This window comes from Haliotis rufescens, unplaced genomic scaffold, assembly GCF_023055435.1.
Source record: "Haliotis rufescens isolate VD_foot unplaced genomic scaffold, xgHalRufe1.0.p SCAF_17, whole genome shotgun sequence".
NCBI lineage: Eukaryota > Metazoa > Mollusca > Gastropoda > Lepetellida > Haliotidae > Haliotis > Haliotis rufescens.
In genome coordinates, this window is record NW_025963857.1 from 13,179,055 (window position 1) to 13,202,536 (window position 23,482).

Genomic DNA, 23,482 nt, shown 5'->3' on the forward strand with positions numbered 1-23,482 from the left:
TGTATAAGCTCAGTGTTGTTTGAGCGTTTGCAACCCTACTGACCATCGTTTGAAGTTACAAATGGTTTCATCATATTCAAAACTTTCGAGCCAAAGATCTTGAGCACTGAGAATACCCCAACACCTTGCGTTGAATCTGTGCCTTTCGTAAGCAATTGTCGTGCCCTGATTTTACGTGTTTCTCCGGATGTTTTGTTTCTAACTTTTGTCTGAGAGTGTGGATTGAGGAATATGTTTGCGTACTGGAGACAATGGACTCACAAACCAAAGTCTTTCCAGTATGGGAGCCTCGGCCTTTGTACTGTGGATTCTTGGTTTTACAGCTTCTACCTTCACCAGGCGTTTTTGTCTGACCAAGAAAGTTTGGTGGGTTCTGTTGGGTTGGTGCAGCTTTTAATATTCTCTCCAACAGTTTGGACACATTTAGTTCTGGTTTCTGGTTTACAGCATTAGGCGTGACCACAGACGGTTTGTTTGCAAAACTGTTATCGGAAATTGATTCGGAAGACACTGGAGTCATTTTCTTGTTCTTAGTAGGGTCATTTCCACTTGTTGTTGATACTCTCTGTTCTTGATCTGAATAGACATTGCCCCTCGTTCTCTTCTCAGGCTGCATAAGCTCATATCGAGGTGTTATTTTTGTGTGTTGAGAATGTGCAGAACCGACAGTGTGTTTCTGGCCCTTCTCTGCAGAGGATGGTTCGAAACAAGGGGATCCTGTCTGTGAATGTTTCCCTAGAACCGTTGAGTGATCTCTTAATGTCTCTTTACTGGGAGATTTACATTTTCTTCTGATGCTCTGTCGTTGTAGCTTCTTTGGGGAATATTTATTTACCTGTATTGTGGAAGGACAGGCAGGTTGGTACTCTTTAGTGACAGTTGAAAGTGTCGCATCTACTCTTTTATCTTTTCTAATGATGTTCGTTGGTACAGCATGTCCAGTCACTTTCCCAATATTATCATTTTTGGTCCTGGCTTCAAATTCTGGTGACCGGGGAGAAATACCTAACTGTTGAAGCACATCATGGGTTGTCTGATTTTCATGAAAGTTTTGAAGGTTCATTGGCTTATCTTCAGAAGCTCGTATTGGTTGAGATCTTTCTCCGGATGACACGGCCAAGGCTGTATTTGTAGAAATATTGCTCAGTGACATCTCAGTTATTTTCATATTCAAGTTCATTACTGTACTCGGCACTGTGGCTGAAGAAGATAAGGTTGTTTGACGTCGACAGATGGGAATGTCCTTGGGACTCTTTGTCGGAAGATGCCTTGACAGTTGTCCATGTTGATCATACTTTATTTTCTTTGCATCGGTATGAAACTGTGATTTCTCTCCATCATCACACGCAGGTCTCTTTCTCGGCATCAAGCGGAATGTAGGTGCACTATGATCATCTAAAGGGCTATATCTGTCTGGATCTTCAGTAGCATGGCTAGGTAGGATAGATACATGCTGTGATTGTTCTCTATCATCTTTTGAAGTTTTAGAATCATTATTGATAACTGTCACACCGGCATTTGGCATCGAGCAGAGAATCGGTTGTATGTCGTTAAGCATTGGTTTCTTTCCCTGCAGGTCTCTAATACATTCCAGGTAGGACCTTCCACAGTGATGGACGTGTATGCTCTCATTAAGCCAGAACACTGACACCAGCTCAAGTTCCTCCTTGGGAAGATTCAGCAAGAACTTTACTATCTCCTGCTTGCCATCACCACTGAACTGTTTCCGAAGCTCCTTGATGATATTGCTTGTTGGCGAACTGACATAGATAGTTTCCCACTTGTAGGCTATCTTGTACACACCACTTGGCCTGCGCGTCGTCCGCACGATGACTGAGTATGGTACATGACCTCTGTGCAACAGCTTACATGGTTTCATCTGGAATAAAAAGCAGTATTTTCGTAACACCTCAATACAAGTCAGTAAGCGAGCCAGTAAAACATTATGAGTGAGTGGGTGAGTTTGGTTCAACACCGCTTTGAACAGTATTCCTGTCTTATCACGGCGTGTCAGTTTGACATGGGAGGAAAGCCCGAAGTGATGCAGGTCTTGGATGTTTACGAATTTGACAATCCTAGGAACATAATCAGGAGAATCTAGATTCAAACCCACGATCATAGTTTTCTGGCACGCTTAAGGAATTTCAGCGCCTTAGGCGACTATGACATAGACAAGAGGCACATTGTTGGTGTTCATGACGAGTTGATTACGAAATGAAATCAATGGTAAATTAACTAATATTGTTCATGAAACATTCCTATTACTTCTTGGGGCACGGGTGGCCCAGTCGTCTAAGGCGCCGCGATCCGCTGTGCAGCAGAGTTGCGTCCCTTGGGCACGCCAGAAACCTATGATTGTGGGTTCGAATCCCGGTTCGCCCCGATTATGTTTCTAGGTTTGTCAGCACCATACCCGTGCTCGTGGGTTTCACCGAAGTGGTAAACGTCTAAGACCTGCATCACCTCGGGCTTTCCTCCTACATTAAGCCGAGACGCCGCGATATAACTGTCGGCGTTAAACCCAACTCACTCACTCAGTCACTCCTATTACTTCGTTACGCCGAAGGCCCGGTTCGATTCCCCATATGGGTCCAATGTGTGAATCCCATTTCCGTTGTTCCCCGTCGTGATATATTGCTGGAATATTGCTAAAAGTGGCGTAAAGCCATACCACTTCATTCATTAAAACTACTTACGGCAATCAAGGGTATCGACATGCGGCCTGTTTTTGGCACCATAGCCTGTTTGTCTTGTTTTCTATTCAATGGCCGCTCTGTCTTCGAAGATCTCTCTGTGTCCATATCTTGTCCTTTATTAATGCACGGTGTCTGGAAGTCCTTTAAACGTTCACACTCTTGTTTGGTATTTGTTTCAGGTTGCGACGTAACGTCATCAGAAGCACTAGCTATCAGCCCCAGTGCTGTCTCAGCAGTTCCCTGTTCGTCCTGGCAATGCAATACCCCATGTGCTGCAGGAGGCGGACAATCATTCCTCTGTGTGTGATCTCTTGGTTTTTCTCGAGGAACAGAGCTGTTTCGAACATGTGCAACAACCTTTGTTCCCTGTTCGTCATGGCAATGCAATACCCCATGTGCTGCAGGAGGCGGACAGTCATTTCTCTGTGTGTGATCCCTTGGTTTTTCTCGAGGAACAGAGCTGTTTCGAACATGAGCAACAACCTTTGTCTGTTGGATTGAACCGTGCAAACTCGTACGAGATGTCGAGACCTGGCTCGGTTCCGGTTCAACCAGCTCCAGATTAGTCGGCCATGGGTGCTGGACATACACTGGTATGAAGTGTGAGTACAGCTTTATGTTGTGTGAGTTGTAGAGAGGATGCACCTGTGGCTTTCCAGAGTCATTCGTCCCATGCAACACACCACGGTTATTCATGACTGTGCTGAAATGGAAAGTGTACATAAATGTATTGAGCGAGTGGGTGAGTGAGTCTGCTTTAACGCCGCTTTGAACAATATTTCAGTTATTTCATGGCGTTCCAACGAGTGGTAGTAAAGCCCGAAGTGATGCAGGTCTTAAACGTTTAGTGCAGTCCACGACCACGGGATTCGAACAAACGATCATGAACGCTCCAAAGACCCACTACTCTGCACAGCGCATTGCGGCGCGTTGGAAGACTGGGCCGCCATACAATTGATACCCCATTACTTCATAACTGTAATAAAGTCACAACCTTGACTTCTATTGCTGAAAACAAGACTTGATAAACATTACATATTAACACATAATAAACATTAATAATAATGGGGGCACGGGTGACCCAGTCGTCTTAGTCGCCACAATTCGCTGTGTTGAGTTGCGTCCCTTGGGTATGCCAGAAACCTATGATTTTGGGTTCGAATACCGGTGTGTTCAATTATGTTTCTAGTTTATCTAGCACCAAACCCATTACCGTTTGACAAAAGTGGTAAACGTCTGTGACCAGCAGCACTTCAGCCTTTCCTCCAACATTAAGCTGACACGCCGTGATATGACTGGAATATTGTTCAAAGCGGCGTTAAACCCAACTCACTGTCTCACTTAATAACAATGCTGATCGGAAATGTAGTGTTTACTCCAATTATTAAAGTTTCAACATTCCAAAAGTAAAAAAATCTCTCTAGAATAAAGTGTGCGTGTGAAATAACGTTCAATAACAGTTGACCCTAAAAAGTGTGGGTTTCAGCTGCATGCTAAGAATGCTGGCAGGGACCGACTGTGTGTTATCAGGGTCACGGTGACATTATACAGCTTGTTTCATAACACTGAATCGCTCAGATGAATCATTCTATGATTACTCCTCCTTACATTATATATCATCCGTTCTAAATCCCTCATTCATAATTGCTGACATTTAGCGCACTATTATACGACATTAATTCGAACTTGTTCAAGCAAGTAGAAAACACACACACACACACACACACACACACACACACACACACACACACACACACACACACACACACACACACACACGTTAAGGACTGATTGTCGTTATGCAGGGCTGTTCTCGTCAGGATATGGCTGAAATACTGCCGATGTGACGTAAACTTTTAACTCACTCACTCTTCGACCCTTATATCACAGGGTGGCTGTTGTTGACGGCATACCTCTGTTGAGGACTGATTTAATTGTCGTTATGCAGGGCTGCACTACTAAGAATTTATCACAATGGAAGAGAAAGTAGATTTCCCAGAACACTGACGCCTATATGTAGGTCAGGTGCACAGTCTTACAACCGGGTGCAGGAGACGCAGTGTGCAGACATCCTAGATTCCTATTTCAGAACCCAAATACACCCCTCACGTTCCACACAGGTAAGACATGTTTATTCAGTGTTTATGTATAATTGCTCTTATCGTTAAAAGATGGAACTTGTTGTTACCCTACGTCGCTATATAAGTGCAATAATCTTGGACGCGACGTTAAACCCACCTCACCTCACTTGTTGGTATCGGCGACAGTGTGAGTGACAGGGGTGGGAGAACGTAGATAGGCACTAAATGGCTCATACAAAATTGCCGAGAATGGTCGGACAATCTATGTGGGCAATGCCGAAAGTGCATCAATCAGAAGAGCACTGAGGAGACATTTCAAAGGAATGGACAAACAACACATTGGAGCATATCTAAGCACCCTACACGAAGAATACAAAGAGGAATTTATAACAGTGTTTTGGCTTGATATTAACATCAAACATGCCTGTAATTGTAGCTACCTTAAGTGTTTTGAAAGAATGGAAGGAAGAAAGCCAATGTACAACATGCAGGGCCATGCCTTCATCGCGCGACCAAAGCGAGTCGGTTCTTGTTCTGAATCTGGCCCAGATGATCACAAAATGGATACTCATGAAATCGAAAAATCGGAGTAAAGGATACTTTGCGAACATTTTGAATTTGAATAGGGCAAATGTATTCTCATTTGCATAAGTTGTGGTTAATTACTGTTTCTTTGTCTCACCTATTATTTTCATATGACTTGGTTGAGCTGAATAAAGATATCGTCAAAAGGAAGATTAACTTCTTTATTTTTGAGGTCATATATTTGACATGGCATCAGAAGGGTTGTCGTCACGTTTACTGACAAGTTTGGTTATTAATATAGCCAGGCAGCCCATGAAAGTGAGTGAGTGAGTGAATTGAGTTTAACGTCGCTTTTAGCAATATCACGGCGATAGACACCAGACATAGGCTCCACACATTGTACCCATGTGGGGAATCGAACAAAGAGCTTCAACGTGATGAGCGAACGACAGACCATTTGTATTGGTTTAAAAGATTTATTTTTTATATAATAATAAGTGACCAAAACAATAACCTGTCTCGAACACATACACTTACGAAATGTGTTATATTGTGTAACATTGGTGATTTCGTCATGGCAGTCATATTGTGTGATTCATTATGCGTGCTGTCGTCCATTAGTTTGTCCGGACCTGGCATGATTGGGAACGGGGCGGTCGGGTAGCCTAGTGGTTAAAGCGTTCGCTCGTCACGCCGAAGACCCGGGTTCGATTCCCGACATGAGTACAATGTGTGAAGCCCATTTCAGGTGTCCCCCGCCGTGATATTGCTGGAATATTGCTAAAAGCGGCGTAAAGCCATACTCACTCACTCACTCATTCATGATTGGGAACAGGCCACAGGCCGTTATCGCCATAATATTGCTGACTGGTTGAAACAGCATTTTACTCGGTTACATTTCTAAATGACAATATTGTTTAAGGTAAATTTAAGTATTAATGTTATTTGTTGTATAAAGCTGCATTCAGCCCAGCTATAGTCCAGCTACATGATGGCGGCTTTTTTAAAACTTTTTTTTTTTCTGTACGACTTCGAGTCGTGATGTCTAACAAACAGCAAAACCTATTGTATTTGGTCACGTTTCAGACATGGCAACGTTCACGGACATCAACCGAGACAAGCACGGAGTTGTTCGGGGTAAGTGTCGAGACTGCCCCGAGGACTGTCCTCAGTATTCCCAGCCTGTCCTCAGACACAACTGTACATATTGCGGGTGTCCGGCGGCTCATCATGAGAGGGTGGAACCTCGACCTGAACTCATCATCAAGATAGAACCAGGGGAGGAGGGGGCAGGATCTTCGGGGCGGAGTGATGACCGACCACCACGCGGTCCGTCGAGAAGAGCCCAGCCAAGTACCTCCAGGCGAAATGAGTCGCCTACTGGCTCACGAAATCACCAGGGTACATCACGTACAGTAATCCAGGTATCATTTCAACCCGTTAACTTAGAAAGTTTTAGAAGTTAGTTTGTCATTCGTGAGGTTTCATTTTAATGTAACCTTTTCTGTATGGTTTATATTCTGTAAGCATCAGTAATGGATGGAGAACATGATAACTATCTTAGCTGCGACCGAGGCTTTGAACATAAGCACGTGCATACGTACGTTATTTGTTGTTACACCACAAACCTATGGAATGGGGGATGAAATTGACTTGATTGAACAGGTTTCTATCAGCTGCACTTTTAAAATTTAACTTTAATGTTTCAGAAACGTTGTAAGACGTTATTTGTGGATGCTGGCGTCACATATTATCATCTTCAAGAGAAACTTACAAAAACTCAACGCGGCGTGTTTACAATCCTATGGAAGGGAAAAATAATTTATGTTGGGGAGCCAAAGAAGACGCCCCTATTAACTAACCTTCGTGGTATCTTTACTGGTGGAAGCCAACAAGACATCAGCAAGTATTTGAAAAGTTTACCCAACAATTTGAAAGAGAAGCATGTCCGAATCGCTTGGCTGACACACATGGATGACGACCCACACTGCCAAACGTGCAGAGAAGGCAGGAAAAAGCTTTCGTATCGACATTGTGTTTCAAATCTGCAAAGCAAGGATCCAAGGAAGGTCCTCTTGGATCTCAAGACAAAATTTTCACTCCATTAGAATCAAAATGTTTCTCGTGTTTCAACTGACCACTAATTGTAGTGTTTAGTTTGAAACCTTTCTACTCCTGGCATCGTCTTTGTAGCTGTATGTCTCTTTATCTCAACAGTCTGTAGCATAATTGTGGTTTTAAGGATTTTCTGGGAAAATATATTTTTAGGTAAAATCCCAACTCCCCAGTATGCAACAAACCACTCAGGGTATAACAGAAGATTATGATGTTTGAACATGTATTTGGGTGAAGGAAAATGTCACATCTCAAAGTTCCTTTACCTTTCAAAGCTCTATTAACAAGACATTTCTACATATCTTGTGATAAGAACATTATAATGCTGGGCAGAATGTGAATTAGAATCACCTCATCATATTTTGTGTGATCCCCAGTAAGGTGCTCTAGCTTTGGTTGCCAGTGGCATACTGTTTTACTGTCCTTTGTCGATAGGTATTATCAAATAATTAACTTGTTTTCATCGCAATATTGCCGATGCGATGTAAAATGTTAAGTCGCTCACTCATCATATTTAGATATGATACAACCTGAGGCAAAGGAAATACGAGAGTATCCAGTAATTTAATATGTACTGTTTCCCTACTTTTGAACTACAGTAAACTACGGTTATAACGAACTCAAAGGGACTACCAATTTTAGTTCGTTATAACCGTAATTCGTTATCAGCATATATACAGCATAACTATAGCATATAGTCGGGACTAAAAAGTTAGTTCGTTATATCCGTTAGTTCGTTATAAGCGTGTTCGTTATAACCGTAGTTTACTGTATGCCTGTGAGTATGTGTTATGAGTAGATGCCCGAGCAGGAATAATCCCGAAGGCGTACGTGGGACTTAAAATATCAATCACAGGTTTATCTGGTTCAGAATCGGTTATCTACGATCGCCGTCATATTGACGTAAACGATTTACATTTGACTTAATCATTATCGTTATCATGACGTCTCAGGCAGCATAATAAGTACAGGTTGCTAGACAATCGCATCCGAGGTATTTACTGCCTTCCTGTGCACAGTACACTGTTTTTATATGTTTATACTTTAGACTAGTATATGTTTGACATTAACTTTTGCACTTTGCATATGTTTTTTTGTTCTCATAATCATATTTTACAGAAAAGACATGGTCTTATCATAACTTGTTTTATAAAAAAATATTTCCTTCAAACTTATATTCAAATAAAATTTGCTCAGAGACTGTCATCTTTATTCCTGGGGGCACTGTTGCTGAAATTACAGTAGCCTCATACCTCGACAGCGAAAAAGACAAACATAATTCGTGAGTGAGTGAGTATGGTTTTACGCAGTTTTTAGCAATATTCCAGCAATATCACGGCGAGGGACACCAGAAATGGGCTACACACATTGTACCCATGTCGGGAATCGAACCCGGGTCTTCGGCGTGACGAGCGAACGCTTTAACCACTAGGCTACCCGACCGCCCCACAAACATGAATAGGAAAGCAAGGCGGAACAATGTGTACTTGTACTGGAGCATGGGAAAGCCAGTACCGTGGATCATGAGATCGACAGATCCGGGGTAGAATAGGTCTTCAGCAACCCATGCTTGCCGTAAAAAGTGACTATGCTTGTCATAAGAGGCGACTAACGAGATTGGATGGTCAGAGGCGCTGACTTGGTTGATACATGTCATCCTATCTCATTTGCGTGGATCGATGTTCATGATGTCAATCACTGGATTGTCTGGCCCATACGCTATTATTTACAGACCGCCGCCATATAGCTGGAATTTTGCTGAGTGCGGCGTTAAACAAACAAACAAACAAACATTAGATTGACTCTTCAGCAGCTCCTGCTCTGCCACGACATCTAGGGGTCAAATACTGCCCTCATGACCTAATATGGACAATGAAGTTTCTGCACTCACGACACAGCTATATAGGCAAAACAGTTCCTTCACTCATGAGCAAACTATATCAGCAAAGCAATGCATGTACTATTGATCCAACTATGTAGGCAAAACAATTCCCGAACTCATGCCGCATGTTCACAGGGAAACCAATTCATACACTTTTATGACTCCACTATTCTTGCTCTCTTCTTTGAATATTTCTAAGCAAAGTAGAGAAAAAACTTGTTTTTGCAACATCGCCTGTGTCTACCGAAGTTAAAGCATTTCATTATGCCTTGAATTTTTCGTTTGTCATTATCATGCTCTCAAAGGTTCAGCTATCTAAACCTCGTGGTTGTGAACAAAACCTTTTTTGTGACATTTGCATCTTTTAATGTTTTCGGCAAAATAAAATAAATGAAATTCGAATGATTTGAAAGTATGATGTCATCAAATGAAGAAGCATACATGCCAAAATATCGCTTCCACAATCCGACAGAGGATGGTATTTACACACCCGAAAATGCAAATGTCAAAATATATAATATAACCAAAAACGGGATATATATGTTTATGTTGAATCCGACTACTACACTCTAAACGTCATTACATTTTGAGTAAAGAGCATACAAATGGGTTTTCAATATGGCTTTACGTGTCCAGTAATTTAAAAGGGATAAAATCAGGGCGTGACTTACTCTTTGAACGAAATATGCATTTAGATAATATCACGCTTCACTAGTCAGTCAAGACATGTGATGAAAAATGCAGAAAAGAGAGTTTGGGTGATCCTGGAACAGTCAGGCTGGTTAAGCTCATCATCAGCTCAAGGCCCTTGCCCCCTCGGCACGCAGCCCAGATTGCGAATGGGACTCCTCCCATGAAGCGCTGCCTTGTCAAACCCACTCAGACTCCCCAACACTGCAGCCTTCTGCATTATCCAGATTGTAAGAAGGGCTGTATTCCTGGTAGCAAACCCGAGTCGGACAACTTGGTACTTGGGATGCAAACGTGACATTCCGAAAGCGAGGTACGCATATTTGCCATGTTTTTCCTGAATCTTGTCAATCACATTAGTGTCAAAAGAGTCAGAAACGTCAATGATAGAAATGATTAATGATTGGATTTATCAAAAAAGACAAGATCAGGTTTGTTGGCTTGGATACGTCTGAGGCTGTGAACGGACCTATTCCAAAGAATTTTGTATTCATCCTTTTCTATGACCCGCCCTCTACATATTCCGGGTCGTACCATGGGTGTATCAAAACCACAATGCGTGATTTCATAAAAAAAACCACCATGAACATGCCAAAATGTCAATTTACAAATCAATAGCGTGTGTGTCCACCTCTGGTTTCGATGCAAGCAACACATCTTCGTCTCATGGAATGGACCAGGCGTCGCACAAAGTCCTGTGGGATATCTGTCCATATCTGCTGGAGCATGTTTCGAAGTTCCTGGAGTGTCTGTGGAACACGTGGTTGACGTCGATCCATCTCATCCCACATGTGCTCGATTGGTGAGAGATCAGGGGAGCGAGCCGAACAGGGGATGACATTCACGTTGTTTTTGTTGAAGAGAATCCTGAACTAGTTGAGCAATATGAGGCCGGGCGTTGTCATGTTTATAGGTAATGCCTGGGCCATGACGACGCAAAAACGGTAGAACAACAGGGCCGATGATCTCGTCGCGGTAGCACCGTCCATTGAGATTTCCCTCTACCACTATCAAACGGGTCCTCTGTCCTGCTGTAATCCCACCCCATACCATAACGCTGCCGCCCCCGAACCGATCTACCTCCATGACACAATGATTGACGTAACGTTCACCTCGACGTCGGTACACTCGAATCCGTCCATCGCTGTGGCTGAGGGGAAAACGAGACTCGTCAGTGAATAGAACTTGTCCCCACTGCATGGCCGTCCAACGTAGACGCTGTCTGCACCACTGTAGACGAGCTTTACGGAGGTTTCCCGTCAAAATGGGACGTCTGGCGGGTCTTCTTGCGACAATCCCTGCACATCTGAGGCGACGACGTACGGTTTGTGAAGATATTCTTCCAAGGCCAGAGATGCTTCTTGCAGTCACTGTTGCTGGCTGGAATCGATTTCGTAGGTGTGTTGTTCGAATCCAGTTGTCTTGTCGATTATTGGTTAAGCGTGGCCTGCCACTCCGAGGATGGTATCTGACTGCATTCGTCTGTTGCCAACGTTGCCATAAACACCAAATGGTGTTTCTGTGGATGTTAAATTGTCTTACAACATCACGTTGACTCGATCCTGCTTCAAGCATACCAATGGCTCGCAGACGCTCATTTTTGGACAGGCGTGGCATTTCGTAATGTTGAATAATTGCGTAATTTTGTTGTTTTTCTGAGTGGTTGTTGTCAGCACGATGCCAAACAATGCATATGGAATCCCGTTAACGCACATGTTTTTATACCCATTCTTGGGTAGTGAAATGCATGTGGCTTGCATAAAAGTCAACTTTTGCATGGAATGCATGCTTTTTTGTAGTAGTTGCGTTTTTATGACATGATTCCATACATGTACTACAATATTGAAAACCAAACTTTACTTGTTTGAAAAATACACTAAAATATTGGTGTCACATGAACTTTTGTTGTTGAGTATATTTACATTTTGATGCAAAATTACACATTGACGGTTTCGAGTGGGAAGTGACTGGTCTTGAGCAGCAAACAGAAAGCCTTCTGTTTCACTTTTCAGGCCAGCCGCCAGCCGCCTTCATCCAAGCGAAGGACTTCTCAACACATTGCACATAGGGGCGGTCGGGTAGCCTAGTGGTTAAAGCGTGATATTGCTGGAATATTGCTAAAAGCGGCGTAAAACCATATTCACTCACTCACTCACATTGCACATAAACTCGATGCAGCGGTCGTTCAGATAGCCTCTCCTTGAAAAACTGATTTTGATATGGCACTTCGCTTGGTTCACACTAATTTCTGTACCGCCCAGTAGTACAGAACAATCAACAAAATCAACAGTGACATTGAGATTATGTCCTACATACTTAGCTCGTTTAAGAAAACTGTGGAATGCCTTGTTTTCATCATGAGTCTTGATATGCTTCACAAAAAGATCATCAGGCAAGTAAATGAGTGCAAAAGTGCACAATACAAGTTTATTAATATTATTTTTATTATTATTTATGTCCTGCTGTGGGTATATATGACCAAAGCTACATTATCCTTTGAGAATATGCTATGCAAATGTGCTGTGGTTATGAAGAAGAGTGAATGTTGGGTTTCATGCAGCTTTGAACAGTATTCCAGTTTTATCACGGTGTGTCAGCTTGATGTGGGAGGAAAACCCGGAGTGATATAGGTCTTGATCCTATCTCACTCATGTGTATAGTTTAGTTGGACTCACCTTGACATATCTTTGAAATAACATGAATGGCGTGTTTATGTGCGTGTATGTATGTGTGAATGCGTACATGTATTTACCTGCGTGTGCGTTATGTAAGTGCGCGTCAGAATCTAATATTTGCGATGCAGGTCTTTGTTTGAATCTGCTACAGGACAAGTTAATCGGAAATTCTCTAAGAAAGAACTTTCTGGATCAACCAATATTTTTGTGACCAAAGAACAAAATTGAGATCCTCTGCCAAGGATTGATAGCTAGCTAAACGTGGCTACCCTTACTTAGGCTGGGCAAACATATAGTGATATACCTTAAGCTTGGCTCTCCCTAGACTAACACAAACTGCCGGGCAAAAGAAAGGATACACTGCAAACGTGGACTTGACCAAAACATTACAAACATCATCAAAACGTTACAAGGCTCCGCACACCATGTACACAAAAAAACATTTGAGACGGCTCGATCCCCGCTCGCGCCATACCTAAAGACGTTAAAAGATAGTACCTGGCTCTATTCTATAACAAAATGTTTCTTTTTATAGAGAGGTTGCATCGTTTTCACAACAAGAAGATGTCAGTACAACTGTAACACTTTATGAGTACAACTGGACTCAAACATAAATATAGTTATCATTCTTATTTGAAGTTGTTCTCAGGGTTTATACGCCAATATTTAAACTCTAAAGATGAAAAGCAAAAACATTATGCAAAATAGAGAAATTATATCAACCATACCATGATTTAAGTCGGAAAACAATCACTCGAATCTGTTCATTCCGGAAGAAGAATCAACTCGACCCTTTGGGGCTCGTTGATTCTATTACCGGTTTCTACAGATTCTCATGATTTGTCCATCACGGAATCATTCGAGAAAGGACACGAGTCCACGTTCGGCTTGTCCTGGGGTGATGTGTGTCACAAATGTATTGTCGGAGCAAGGCCATGAAATATAAAGCCACCAGAACACAAAGTCTGGAGGAGGAATACATAACTTATCGAACTTATACACCCAGACATAGGTATACATGCATGTGTAGTCTCTGGAGCATCTACAGACACGTGTGTAGTCTGGAGCATCAACAGACACGTGTGTAGTCTCTGGAGCATCAACAGACATATGTGAATTTACTGGAGCATCAACAGACATATGTGTAGTCTCTGGAGCTTCAACAGACACATGTGTAGTCTCTGGAGCTTCAACAGACACATGTGTAGTCTCTGAAGCATCAACAGACATATGTGTAGTCTCTGGAGCATCGACAGACATATGTGTAGTCTCTGGAGCATCAACAGACACATGTGCAGTCTCTGGAGAATCAACAGGCACATGTGTAGTCTCTGGAGCTTCAACAGACATATGTGTAGTCTCTGGAGCACCAACAGACACATGTGTAGTCTCTTGAGCATCAACAGACACATGTGTAGTCTCTGGAGCATCAACAGACACATGTGCAGTCTCTGGAGCATCAACAGACACATGTGTAGTCTCTGGAGCTTCAACAGACACATGTGCAGTCTCTGGAGCATCAACAGACACATGTGTAGTCTCTGGAGCATCAACAGACATATGTGTATTCTCTGGAGCATCAACAGACACATGTGTAGTCTCTGGAGCATCAACAGACATATTTGTAGTCTCTGGAGCTTCAACAGACATATGTGTAGTCTCTTGAGCATCAACAGACACATGTGTAGTCTCTGGAGCATCAACAGACACATGTGCAGTCTCTGGAGCATCAACAGACACATGTGTAGTCTCTGGAGCTTCAACAGACACATGTGCAGTCTCTGGAGCATCAACAGACACATGTGTAGTCTCTGGAGCATCAACAGACATATGTGTATTCTCTGGAGCATCAACAGACACATGTGTAGTCTCTTGAGCATCAACAGACATATGTGTAGTCTCTGGAGCTTCAACAGACATATGTGTAGTCTCTTGAGCATCAACAGACACATGTGTAGTCTCTGGAGCTTCAACAGACATATGTGTAGTCTCTGGAGCATCAACAGACATATGTGTAGTCACTGGAGCATCAACAGACACATGTGCAGTCTCTGGAGCATCAACAGACACATGTGTAGTCTCTGGAGCTTCAACAGACACATGTGCAGTCTCTGGAGCATCAACAGACACATGTGTAGTCTCTGGAGCATCAACAGACATATGTGTATTCTCTGGAGCATCAACAGACACATGTGTAGTCACTGGAGCATCAACAGACACATGTGTAGTCTCTGGAGCATCAACAGTCATATGTGTAGTCTCTGGAGCATCAACAGACATATGTGTAGTCTCTGGAGCATCAACAGACACATGTGTAGTCACTTGAGCATCAACAGACACATGTGTAGTCTCTGGAGCATCAACAGACATATGTGTAGTCTCTTGAGCATCAACAGACATATGTGTAGTCACTGGAGCATCAACAGACATATGTGTAGTCTCTTGAGCATCAACAGACACATGTGTAGTCTCTGGAGCTTCAACAGACATATGTGTAGTCTCTGGAGCATCAACAGACATATGTGTAGTCACTGGAGCATCAACAGACACATGTGTAGTCTCTGGAGCATCAACAGACATATGTGTAGTCTCTGGAGCATCAACAGACATATGTGTAGTCACTGGAGCATCAACAGACACATGTGTAGTCTCTGGAGAGCATCAATAGACACTTGTGTAGTCTCTGGAGTATCAAGACCAAATATGTGTAATGTCTGGAGCATCAACAGACATATGTGTAGTCTCTGGAACATCAACAGATATATGTGTAGTCACTGGAGCATCAACAGACATATGTGATGTCTCTGGAGCATCAACAGACACATGTGTAGTCTCTGGAGCATCAACAGACATATGTGTAGTCTCTGGCGCATCAACAGACACATGTGTAGTCACTGGAGCATCAACAGACATATGTGTATTGACTGGAGCATCAACAGACATATGTGTAGTCACTGGAGCATCAACAGACACATGTGTAGTCTCTGGAGCATCAACAGACATATGTGTAGTCTCTGGAGCATCAACAGACATATGTGTAGTCACTGGAGCATCAACAGACACATGTGTAGTCTCTGGAGAGCATCAATAGACACTTGTGTAGTCTCTGGAGTATCAAGACCAAATATGTGTAATGTCTGGAGCATCAACAGACATATGTGTAGTCTCTGGAACATCAACAGATATATGTGTAGTCACTGGAGCATCAACAGACATATGTGATGTCTCTGGAGCATCAACAGACACATGTGTAGTCTCTGGAGCATCAACAGACATATGTGTAGTCTCTGGCGCATCAACAGACACATGTGTAGTCACTGGAGCATCAACAGACATATGTGTAGTCTCTGGAGCATCAACAGACACATGTGTAGTCACTGGAGCATCAACAGACACATGTGTAGTCTCTGGAGCATCAACAGACACATGTGTAGTCTCTGGAGCATCAACAGACACATGTGTTGTCTCTCGAGCATCAACATACATATGTGTAGTCTCTGGAGCATCAACAGACATATGTGTAGTCACTGGAGCATCAACAGATACATGTGTAGTCTCTGGAGAGCATCAATAGACACATGTGTAGGCACTGGAGCATCAACAGACACATGTGTAGGCACTGGAGCATCAACAGACACATGTGTAGTCTCTGGAGCACCAACAGACACATGTGTAGGCACTGGAGCATCAACAGACACATGTGTAGGCACTGGAGCATCAACAGACACATGTGTAGTCTCTGGAGCATCAACAGACATATGTGTATTGACTGGAGCATCAACAGACATATGTGTAGTCTCTTGAGCATCAACAGACATGTGTAGTCACTGGAGCATCAACAGACACACGTGTAGACTCTGGAGCATCAACAGACACATGTGTAGTCTCTGGGGCATCAACAGACATATATGTAGTCACTCGAGCATCAACAGACACATGTGTAGTCTCTGGAGCACCAATAGACACACGTGAAGTCTCTGGAGCATCAACAGACACATGTGTAGTCTCTGGAGCACCAACAGACACATGTGTAGGCACTGGAGCATCAACAGACACATGTGTAGGCACTGGAGCATCAACAGACACATGTGTAGTCTCTGGAGCATCAACAGACATATGTGTATTGACTGGAGCATCAACAGACATATGTGTAGTCTCTTGAGCATCAACAGACATGTGTAGTCACTGGAGCATCAACAGACACACGTGTAGACTCTGGAGCATCAACAGACACATGTGTAGTCTCTGGGGCATCAACAGACATATATGTAGTCACTCGAGCATCAACAGACACATGTGTAGTCTCTGGAGCACCAATAGACACACGTGAAGTCTCTGGAGCATCAACAGACACATGTGTAGTCTCTGGAGCATGGATTTCAAAGACTTATAAAATAGTTGATAATTTTTTATTCTTTAAATTACTGAAAACATAACGTGATAAAAGGTAAAACTCAGTATACATGTATACCACCAGCTACAAATAATACCAGCATTTTCATACATTTCATAGCATATGATACATACATGTAGTTTGCTGACAGAACAAACTTTCATAGAATATTATTTTACATACCTATGTAAAATACATGTGCATATGAACGGGGTCTTAGATTGTGAAACAAATTTACAGTTTTGTGTATATAATGGACGATGTAATATTTAGCGATTCAGTATGCTGTTATTTCGAAACAATTATTTGTCCATATGATTTTCTTGTAAGATTCCAACAAACATTATTCTTCATGGTACTTAACTATTTTCAATAATATTATGTTTTGTATGTTAAGAAAAAATACGATTCGCTTAAAACAAATATTCACCACTGCAGAGATACACCAACACTATCAGATGTTACTTTTAAACACATACCTATAAACATACATAGTACTATATTCTTTACTAGGATTATACTAGACTGTACATGGAATCATTTGAAGTGGTATTTACAGCCGTGAACATATTTTCAGAAACAAAAGAAAACCGCGGAAGGTGCCGAGAAGATAGGGAAACATGCCTCATAGTTGAACGGAGGGTTACTAGGAAACCAACGTCTCTGCTATAAGGAGATCTTCAAATTTGTGACAGATTTCATAGCATATGGAAATGGGTTTCTGTGCTTGTAATTAACCAATCGCCTATTACAAGATATCATTACTTATAGTCAACACTAGTATACAGTACACATCAAATAAATGCTGAAGAAACAATATAACAAACAACTTTGATTAAAAACGGAATCCATATTGGGGCATTAACACTGAAAAAAGAACAACATAAACGTGTTTCGATAGATCACTAGCCTCCATCAGGGGTATCGATAATCGACGTTTTTTTCGCCCGCAACGAATGCCTGTTCTCAGGACTTCCACATTAGTCCATCAGAATCTCCATGATGTCGTTTGCCGTCTTCAAACACCTTTGGCGTCGACTTTATACGACCTTGTGGAGACATGTTTGATGTACCAACCACTCCTGACTTGGAAGTTTCCCCAGACGATCTGACATTTACCACTATACGGATTTACACAGTGTGCACCCCGAAATTGTCGTTCCATAAACGCAAAAGAAATGTTGAAGTCAGTTCTAAACATGGAGCAAAATTAATTTAACTATTTGCTCCTCTCTTACGTAGCCATACACATAAATTGAATTGATGATCACTGTACACTTAAGAATTCATTTTATGCAAGAAAACAAGACCTTGAAAGTATAATTTGAAATCAATTGACAAATATCACAACTGGCTGTATAAAAAGGCCGCATCTTTTGAATGCTGTCAGTTCTGTCCCAGTTATAATCATCGCGAGTCATCGCAACAGCATAACCTGCCCGATGAGGGCTCACCAGTGACCTTGAATATACGAGATATTTCATTGATATATAATTGCGATTCGTTAAGGTATTAATTGTACTTGATACAAGATGAAATAATAGAAGTCAGTTCAGGACACATATATAACAAAACAATACAACAGGCGTCAACGTCTCTTGTTACCCATTTTGAAGGGCGACCACCCCGAACACTGACACTTCCGCAAAACACAATCAGGGATATAACAAGTTTGTCAGAAAGATGAGAGTAAGTGAGTTGAGTTTAACGCCGCTTTTAACAGTGTTCCAGTTATATTGCGGCGTGTCAGCTTAATGTGGGAGGAAAGCCCGAAGTGATGCAGGTCTCAGACGTTTACCACTTCGGTGAAACCCACGAACACGGGTATGGTGCTGACAAACCTAGAAACATAATTGGGGCGAACCGGGATTCGAACCCTCAATCATAGGTTTCTGGAGTGCCCAAGGGACCCAATATGCACAGCGAATAGCGGCGCCTTAGACGACTGGGCCACCCGTGCCCCCAAAGGATGAGGTCATAAGCGAAGTCATGAAATACGCACGGTTCTTGAAGTAAAAACAATTTTTTGCCTTTTACACCTGGTGGAATCTGTTTCGGCAGATGATCCAAACTTGTCCGGCGTATTTTGCATTTACAAAGAAAGTGTATGTGGTGGTTTGATGGGGTGTGTACGGCTTACTAAAGCGTCCGCCATGTACTGACTGTTCAGAGTGAGTGAGTGAGTGAGTTGGGTTTAACGCCGCTTTTAACATTATTTCAGTTATATCGCGGCGTGTCAGCTTAATGTGGGAGGAAAGCCCGAAGTGATGCAGGTCTCAGACGTTTACCACTTCGGTGAAACCAAGGAGCACGGGTGCTGACAAACCTAGAAACATTATCGGGGCGAACCGGGATTCGAACCCACAATCATAGGTTTCTAGCCAGCCCAAGGGACGCAACTCTGCACGGCGAAACGCGGCGCCTTAGACAACCGTGCCCCCCGACTGTTCAGAGCTGCATCAAGATGCCTCGATTCCAATATTCACCTGATTATGTTTGTCAGCACAATACGAGTGATGGTGGGTTTTCAGTGGTAAGTGTGTATGTCTGTGACCGGGCAAAAGAAAGGATACACTTGAAAATTGGAGATGACAAAAAATGCCAAACGTTATCAAGTCGTTACAAGGCGGAAAACAGTCGCTGCAACACTGCAGACGTAAGGTCTAAAACACGACAGTTTACTGTGATACCTGTATCAAATACATCACCATAGAATGACCATATCTTGTTTGTTTTATTCATCATCAGTCTCGGGTGAATACTCTCTTTTGTCCGACAGAGTACATCAGTTTGGGCTGCTGCCGCGCATCAACTGAACTCATGTTCAAAGCAGTGTATAGCTCAGTGTTGTTTGAGCGTTTGCAACCCTACTGACCATCGTTTGAAGTTACAAATGGGTTCATCATATTCAAAACTTTCGAGCCAAAGGTCTTGAGCACTGAGAATACCCCAACACCTTGCGTTGAATCTGTGCCTTTCTTAAGCAATTGTCGTGCCCTGATTTTACGTGTTTCTCCGGATGTTTTGTTTCTAACTTTTGTCTGAGAGTGTTGGATTGAGGAATATGTTTGCGTACTGGAGACAATGGACTCACAAACCAAAGTCTTTCCAGTATGGGAGCCTCGGCCTTTTTACTGTGGATTCTTGGTTTTACAGCCTCTACCTTCACCAAACTTTGTCTGACCAAGAAAGTTTGGTGGGTTCTGTTGGGTTGGTGCAGCTTTTAACATTCTCTCCAACAGTTTGGACACATTTAGTTCTGGTTTCTGGTTTACAGCATTAGGCGTGACCACAGACGGTTTGTTTGCAAAACTGTTATCGGAAATTGATTCGGAAGACACTGGAGTCATTTTCTTGTTCTTAGTAGGGTCATTTCCACTTGTTGTTGATACTTTCTGTTCTTGATCTGAATAGACATTGCCCCTCGTTCTCTTCTCAGGCTGCATAAGCTCATATCGAGGTGTTATTTTTGTGTGTTGAGAATGTACAGAACCGACAGTGTGTTTCTGGCCCTTCTCTGCAGAGGATGGTTCGAAACAAGGGGATCCTGTCTGTGAATGTTTCCCTAGAACCGTTGAGTGATCTCTTAATGTCTCTTTACTGGGAGATTTACATTTTCTTCTGATGCTCTGTCGTTGTAGCTTCTTTGGGGAATATTTATTTACCTGTATTGTGGAAGGACAGGCAGGTTGGTACTCTTTAGTGACAGTTGAAAGTGTCGCATCTACTCTTTTATCTTTTCTAATGATGTTCGTTGGTACAGCATGTCCAGTCACTTTCCCAATATTATCATTTTCGGTCCTGGCTTCAAATTCTGGTGACCGGGGAGAAATACCTAACTGCTGAAGCACATCATGGGTTGTTTGATTTTCATGAAAGTTTTGAAGGTTCATTGACTTATCTTCAGAAGGTCGTATTGGTTGAGATCTTCGTCCGGATGAGACGGCCAAGGCTGGTATTGTAGAAACATTGCTCAGTGACATCTCAGTTATTTTCATATTCAAGTTCATTACTGTACTCGGCACTGTGGCTGAAGAAGATAAGGTTGTTTGACGTCGACAGATGGGAATGTCCTTGGGACTCTTTGTCGGAAGATGCCTTGACAGTTGTCCATTTTGATCATACTTTATTTTCTTTGCATCGGTATGAAACTGTGATTTCTCTCCATCATCACACGCAGGTCTCTTTCTCGGCATCAAGCGGAATGTAGGTGCACTATGATCATCTAAAGGGCTATATCTGTCTGGATCTTCAGTAGCATGGCTAGGTAGGATAGATACATGCTGTGATTGTTCTCTATCATCTTTTGAAGTTTTGGATTCATTATTGATAACTGTCACACCGGCATTTGTCATTGAGCAGAGAATCGGTTGTATGTCGTTAAGCATTGGTTTCTTTCCCTGCAGGTCTCTAATACATTCCAGGTAGGACCTTCCACAGTGATGGACATGTATGCTCTCATTAAGCCAGAACACTGACACCAGCTCAAGTTCCTCCTTGGGAAGATTGAGCAAGAACTTTACTATCTCCTGCTTGCCATCATCACTGAACTGTTTCCGAAGCTCCTTGATGATATTGCTTGTTGGCGAACTGACATAGATGGTTTCCCACTTGTAGGCTATCTTGTACACACCACTTGGCCTGCGCGTCGTCCGCACGATGACTGAGTATGGTACATGACCTCTGTGCAACAGCTTGCATGGTTTCATCTGGAATAAAAAGCAGTATTTTGGTAACACCTCAATACAAGTCAGTAAGCCAGCCAGTAAAACATTATGAGTGAGTGGGTGAGTTTGGTTCAACACCGATTTGAACAGTATTCCTGTCTTATCACGGCGTGTCAGTTTGACATGGGAGGAAAGCCCGAAGTGATGCAGGTCTTGGATGTTTACGAATTTGACAATCCTAGAAACATAATCAGGAGAATCTAGATTCAAACCCACGATCATAGTTTTCTGGTACGCTTAAGGAATTTCAGCGCCTTAGGCGACTATGACATAGACAAGAGGCACATTGTTGGTGTTCATGACGAGTTGATGACGAAATAAAATCAATGGGAAATTAACTAATATTGTTCATGAAACATTCCTATTACTTCTTGGGGCACGGGTGGCCCAGTCGTCTAAGGCGCCGCGATTCGCTGTGCAGCAGAGTTGCGTCCCTTGGGCACGCCAGAAACCTATGATTGTGGGTTCGAATCCCGGTTCGCCCCGATTATGTTTCTAGGTTTGTCATCACCATTCCCGAGCTTGTGGGTTTCACCGAAGTGGTAAACGTCTGAGTCCTGCATCACTTCGGGCTTTCCTCTCACATTAAGCCGAGACGCCGCGATATAACTGTCGGCGTTAAACCCAACTCACTCACTCAGTCACTCCTATTACTTCGTTACGCCGAAGGCCCGGTTCGATTCCCCATATGGGTCCAATGTGTGAATCCCATTTCCGTTGTTCCCCGTCGTGATATATTGCTGGAATATTGCTAAAAGTGGCGTAAAGCCATACCACTTCATTCATTAAAACTACTTACGGCAATCAAGGGTATCGACATGCGGCCTGTTTTTGGCACCATAGCCTGTTTGTCTTTTTTTCTATTCAATGGCCGCTCTGTCTTCGAAGATCTCTCTGTGTCCATATATTGTCCTTTATTAATGCACGGTGTCTGGAAGTCCTTTAAACGTTCACACTCTTGTTTGGTATTTGTTTCAGGTTGCGACGTAACGTCATCAGAAGCACTAGCTATCAGCCCCAGTGCTGTCTCAGCAGTTCCCTGTTCGTCCTGGCAATGCAATACCCCATGTGCTGCAGGAGTCGGACAGTCATTCCTCTGTGTGTGATCTCTTGGTTTTTCTCGAGGAACAGAGCTGTTTTGAACATGTGCAACAACCTTTGTTCCCTGTTCGTCCTGGCAATGCAATACCCCATGTGCTGCAGGAGGCGGACAGTCATTCCTCTGTGTGTGATCTCTTGGTTTTTCTCGAGGAACAGAGCTGTTTCGAACATGTGCAACAACCTTTGTCTGTTGGATTGAACCGTGCAAACTCGTACGAGATGTCGAGACCTGGCTCGGTTCCTGTTCAACCAGCTCCAGATTAGTCGGCCATGGGTGCTAGACATACACTGGTATGAAGTGTGAGTACAGCTTTATGTTGTGTGAGTTGTAGAGAGGATGCACCTGTGGCTTTCCAGAGTCATTCGGCCCAGGCAACACGCCCCGGTTATTCATGACTGTGCTGAAATGGAAAGTGTACATAGATGTATTGAGCGAGTGGGTGAGTGAGTCTGCTTTAACGCCGCTTTGAACAATATTTCAGTTATTTCATGGCGTTCCAACGAGTGGTAGTAAAGCCCGAAGTGATGCAGGTCTTAAACGTTTAGTGCAGTCCACGACCACGGGATTCGAACAAACGATCATGAACGATACGCTCC

The 23,482-nt window shown here is 42.8% G+C and overlaps 1 protein-coding gene across 1 annotated transcript; it reads left to right on the top strand.

Annotated features, from left to right (window-relative positions):
* Positions 1–4,688: 4,688 nt before the first annotated feature.
* On the top strand, positions 4,689–8,556 carry LOC125381164. The gene is made up of 3 exons (XM_048397583.1): positions 4,689–4,816; positions 6,389–6,726; positions 7,012–8,556. Exons 2-3 carry the CDS (start codon positions 6,391–6,393, stop codon positions 7,408–7,410), a joined length of 735 nt encoding a protein of 244 aa, XP_048253540.1. The 5' UTR covers positions 4,689–4,816; positions 6,389–6,390; the 3' UTR covers positions 7,411–8,556.
* The last annotated feature ends 14,926 nt before the right edge of the window (positions 8,557–23,482 follow it).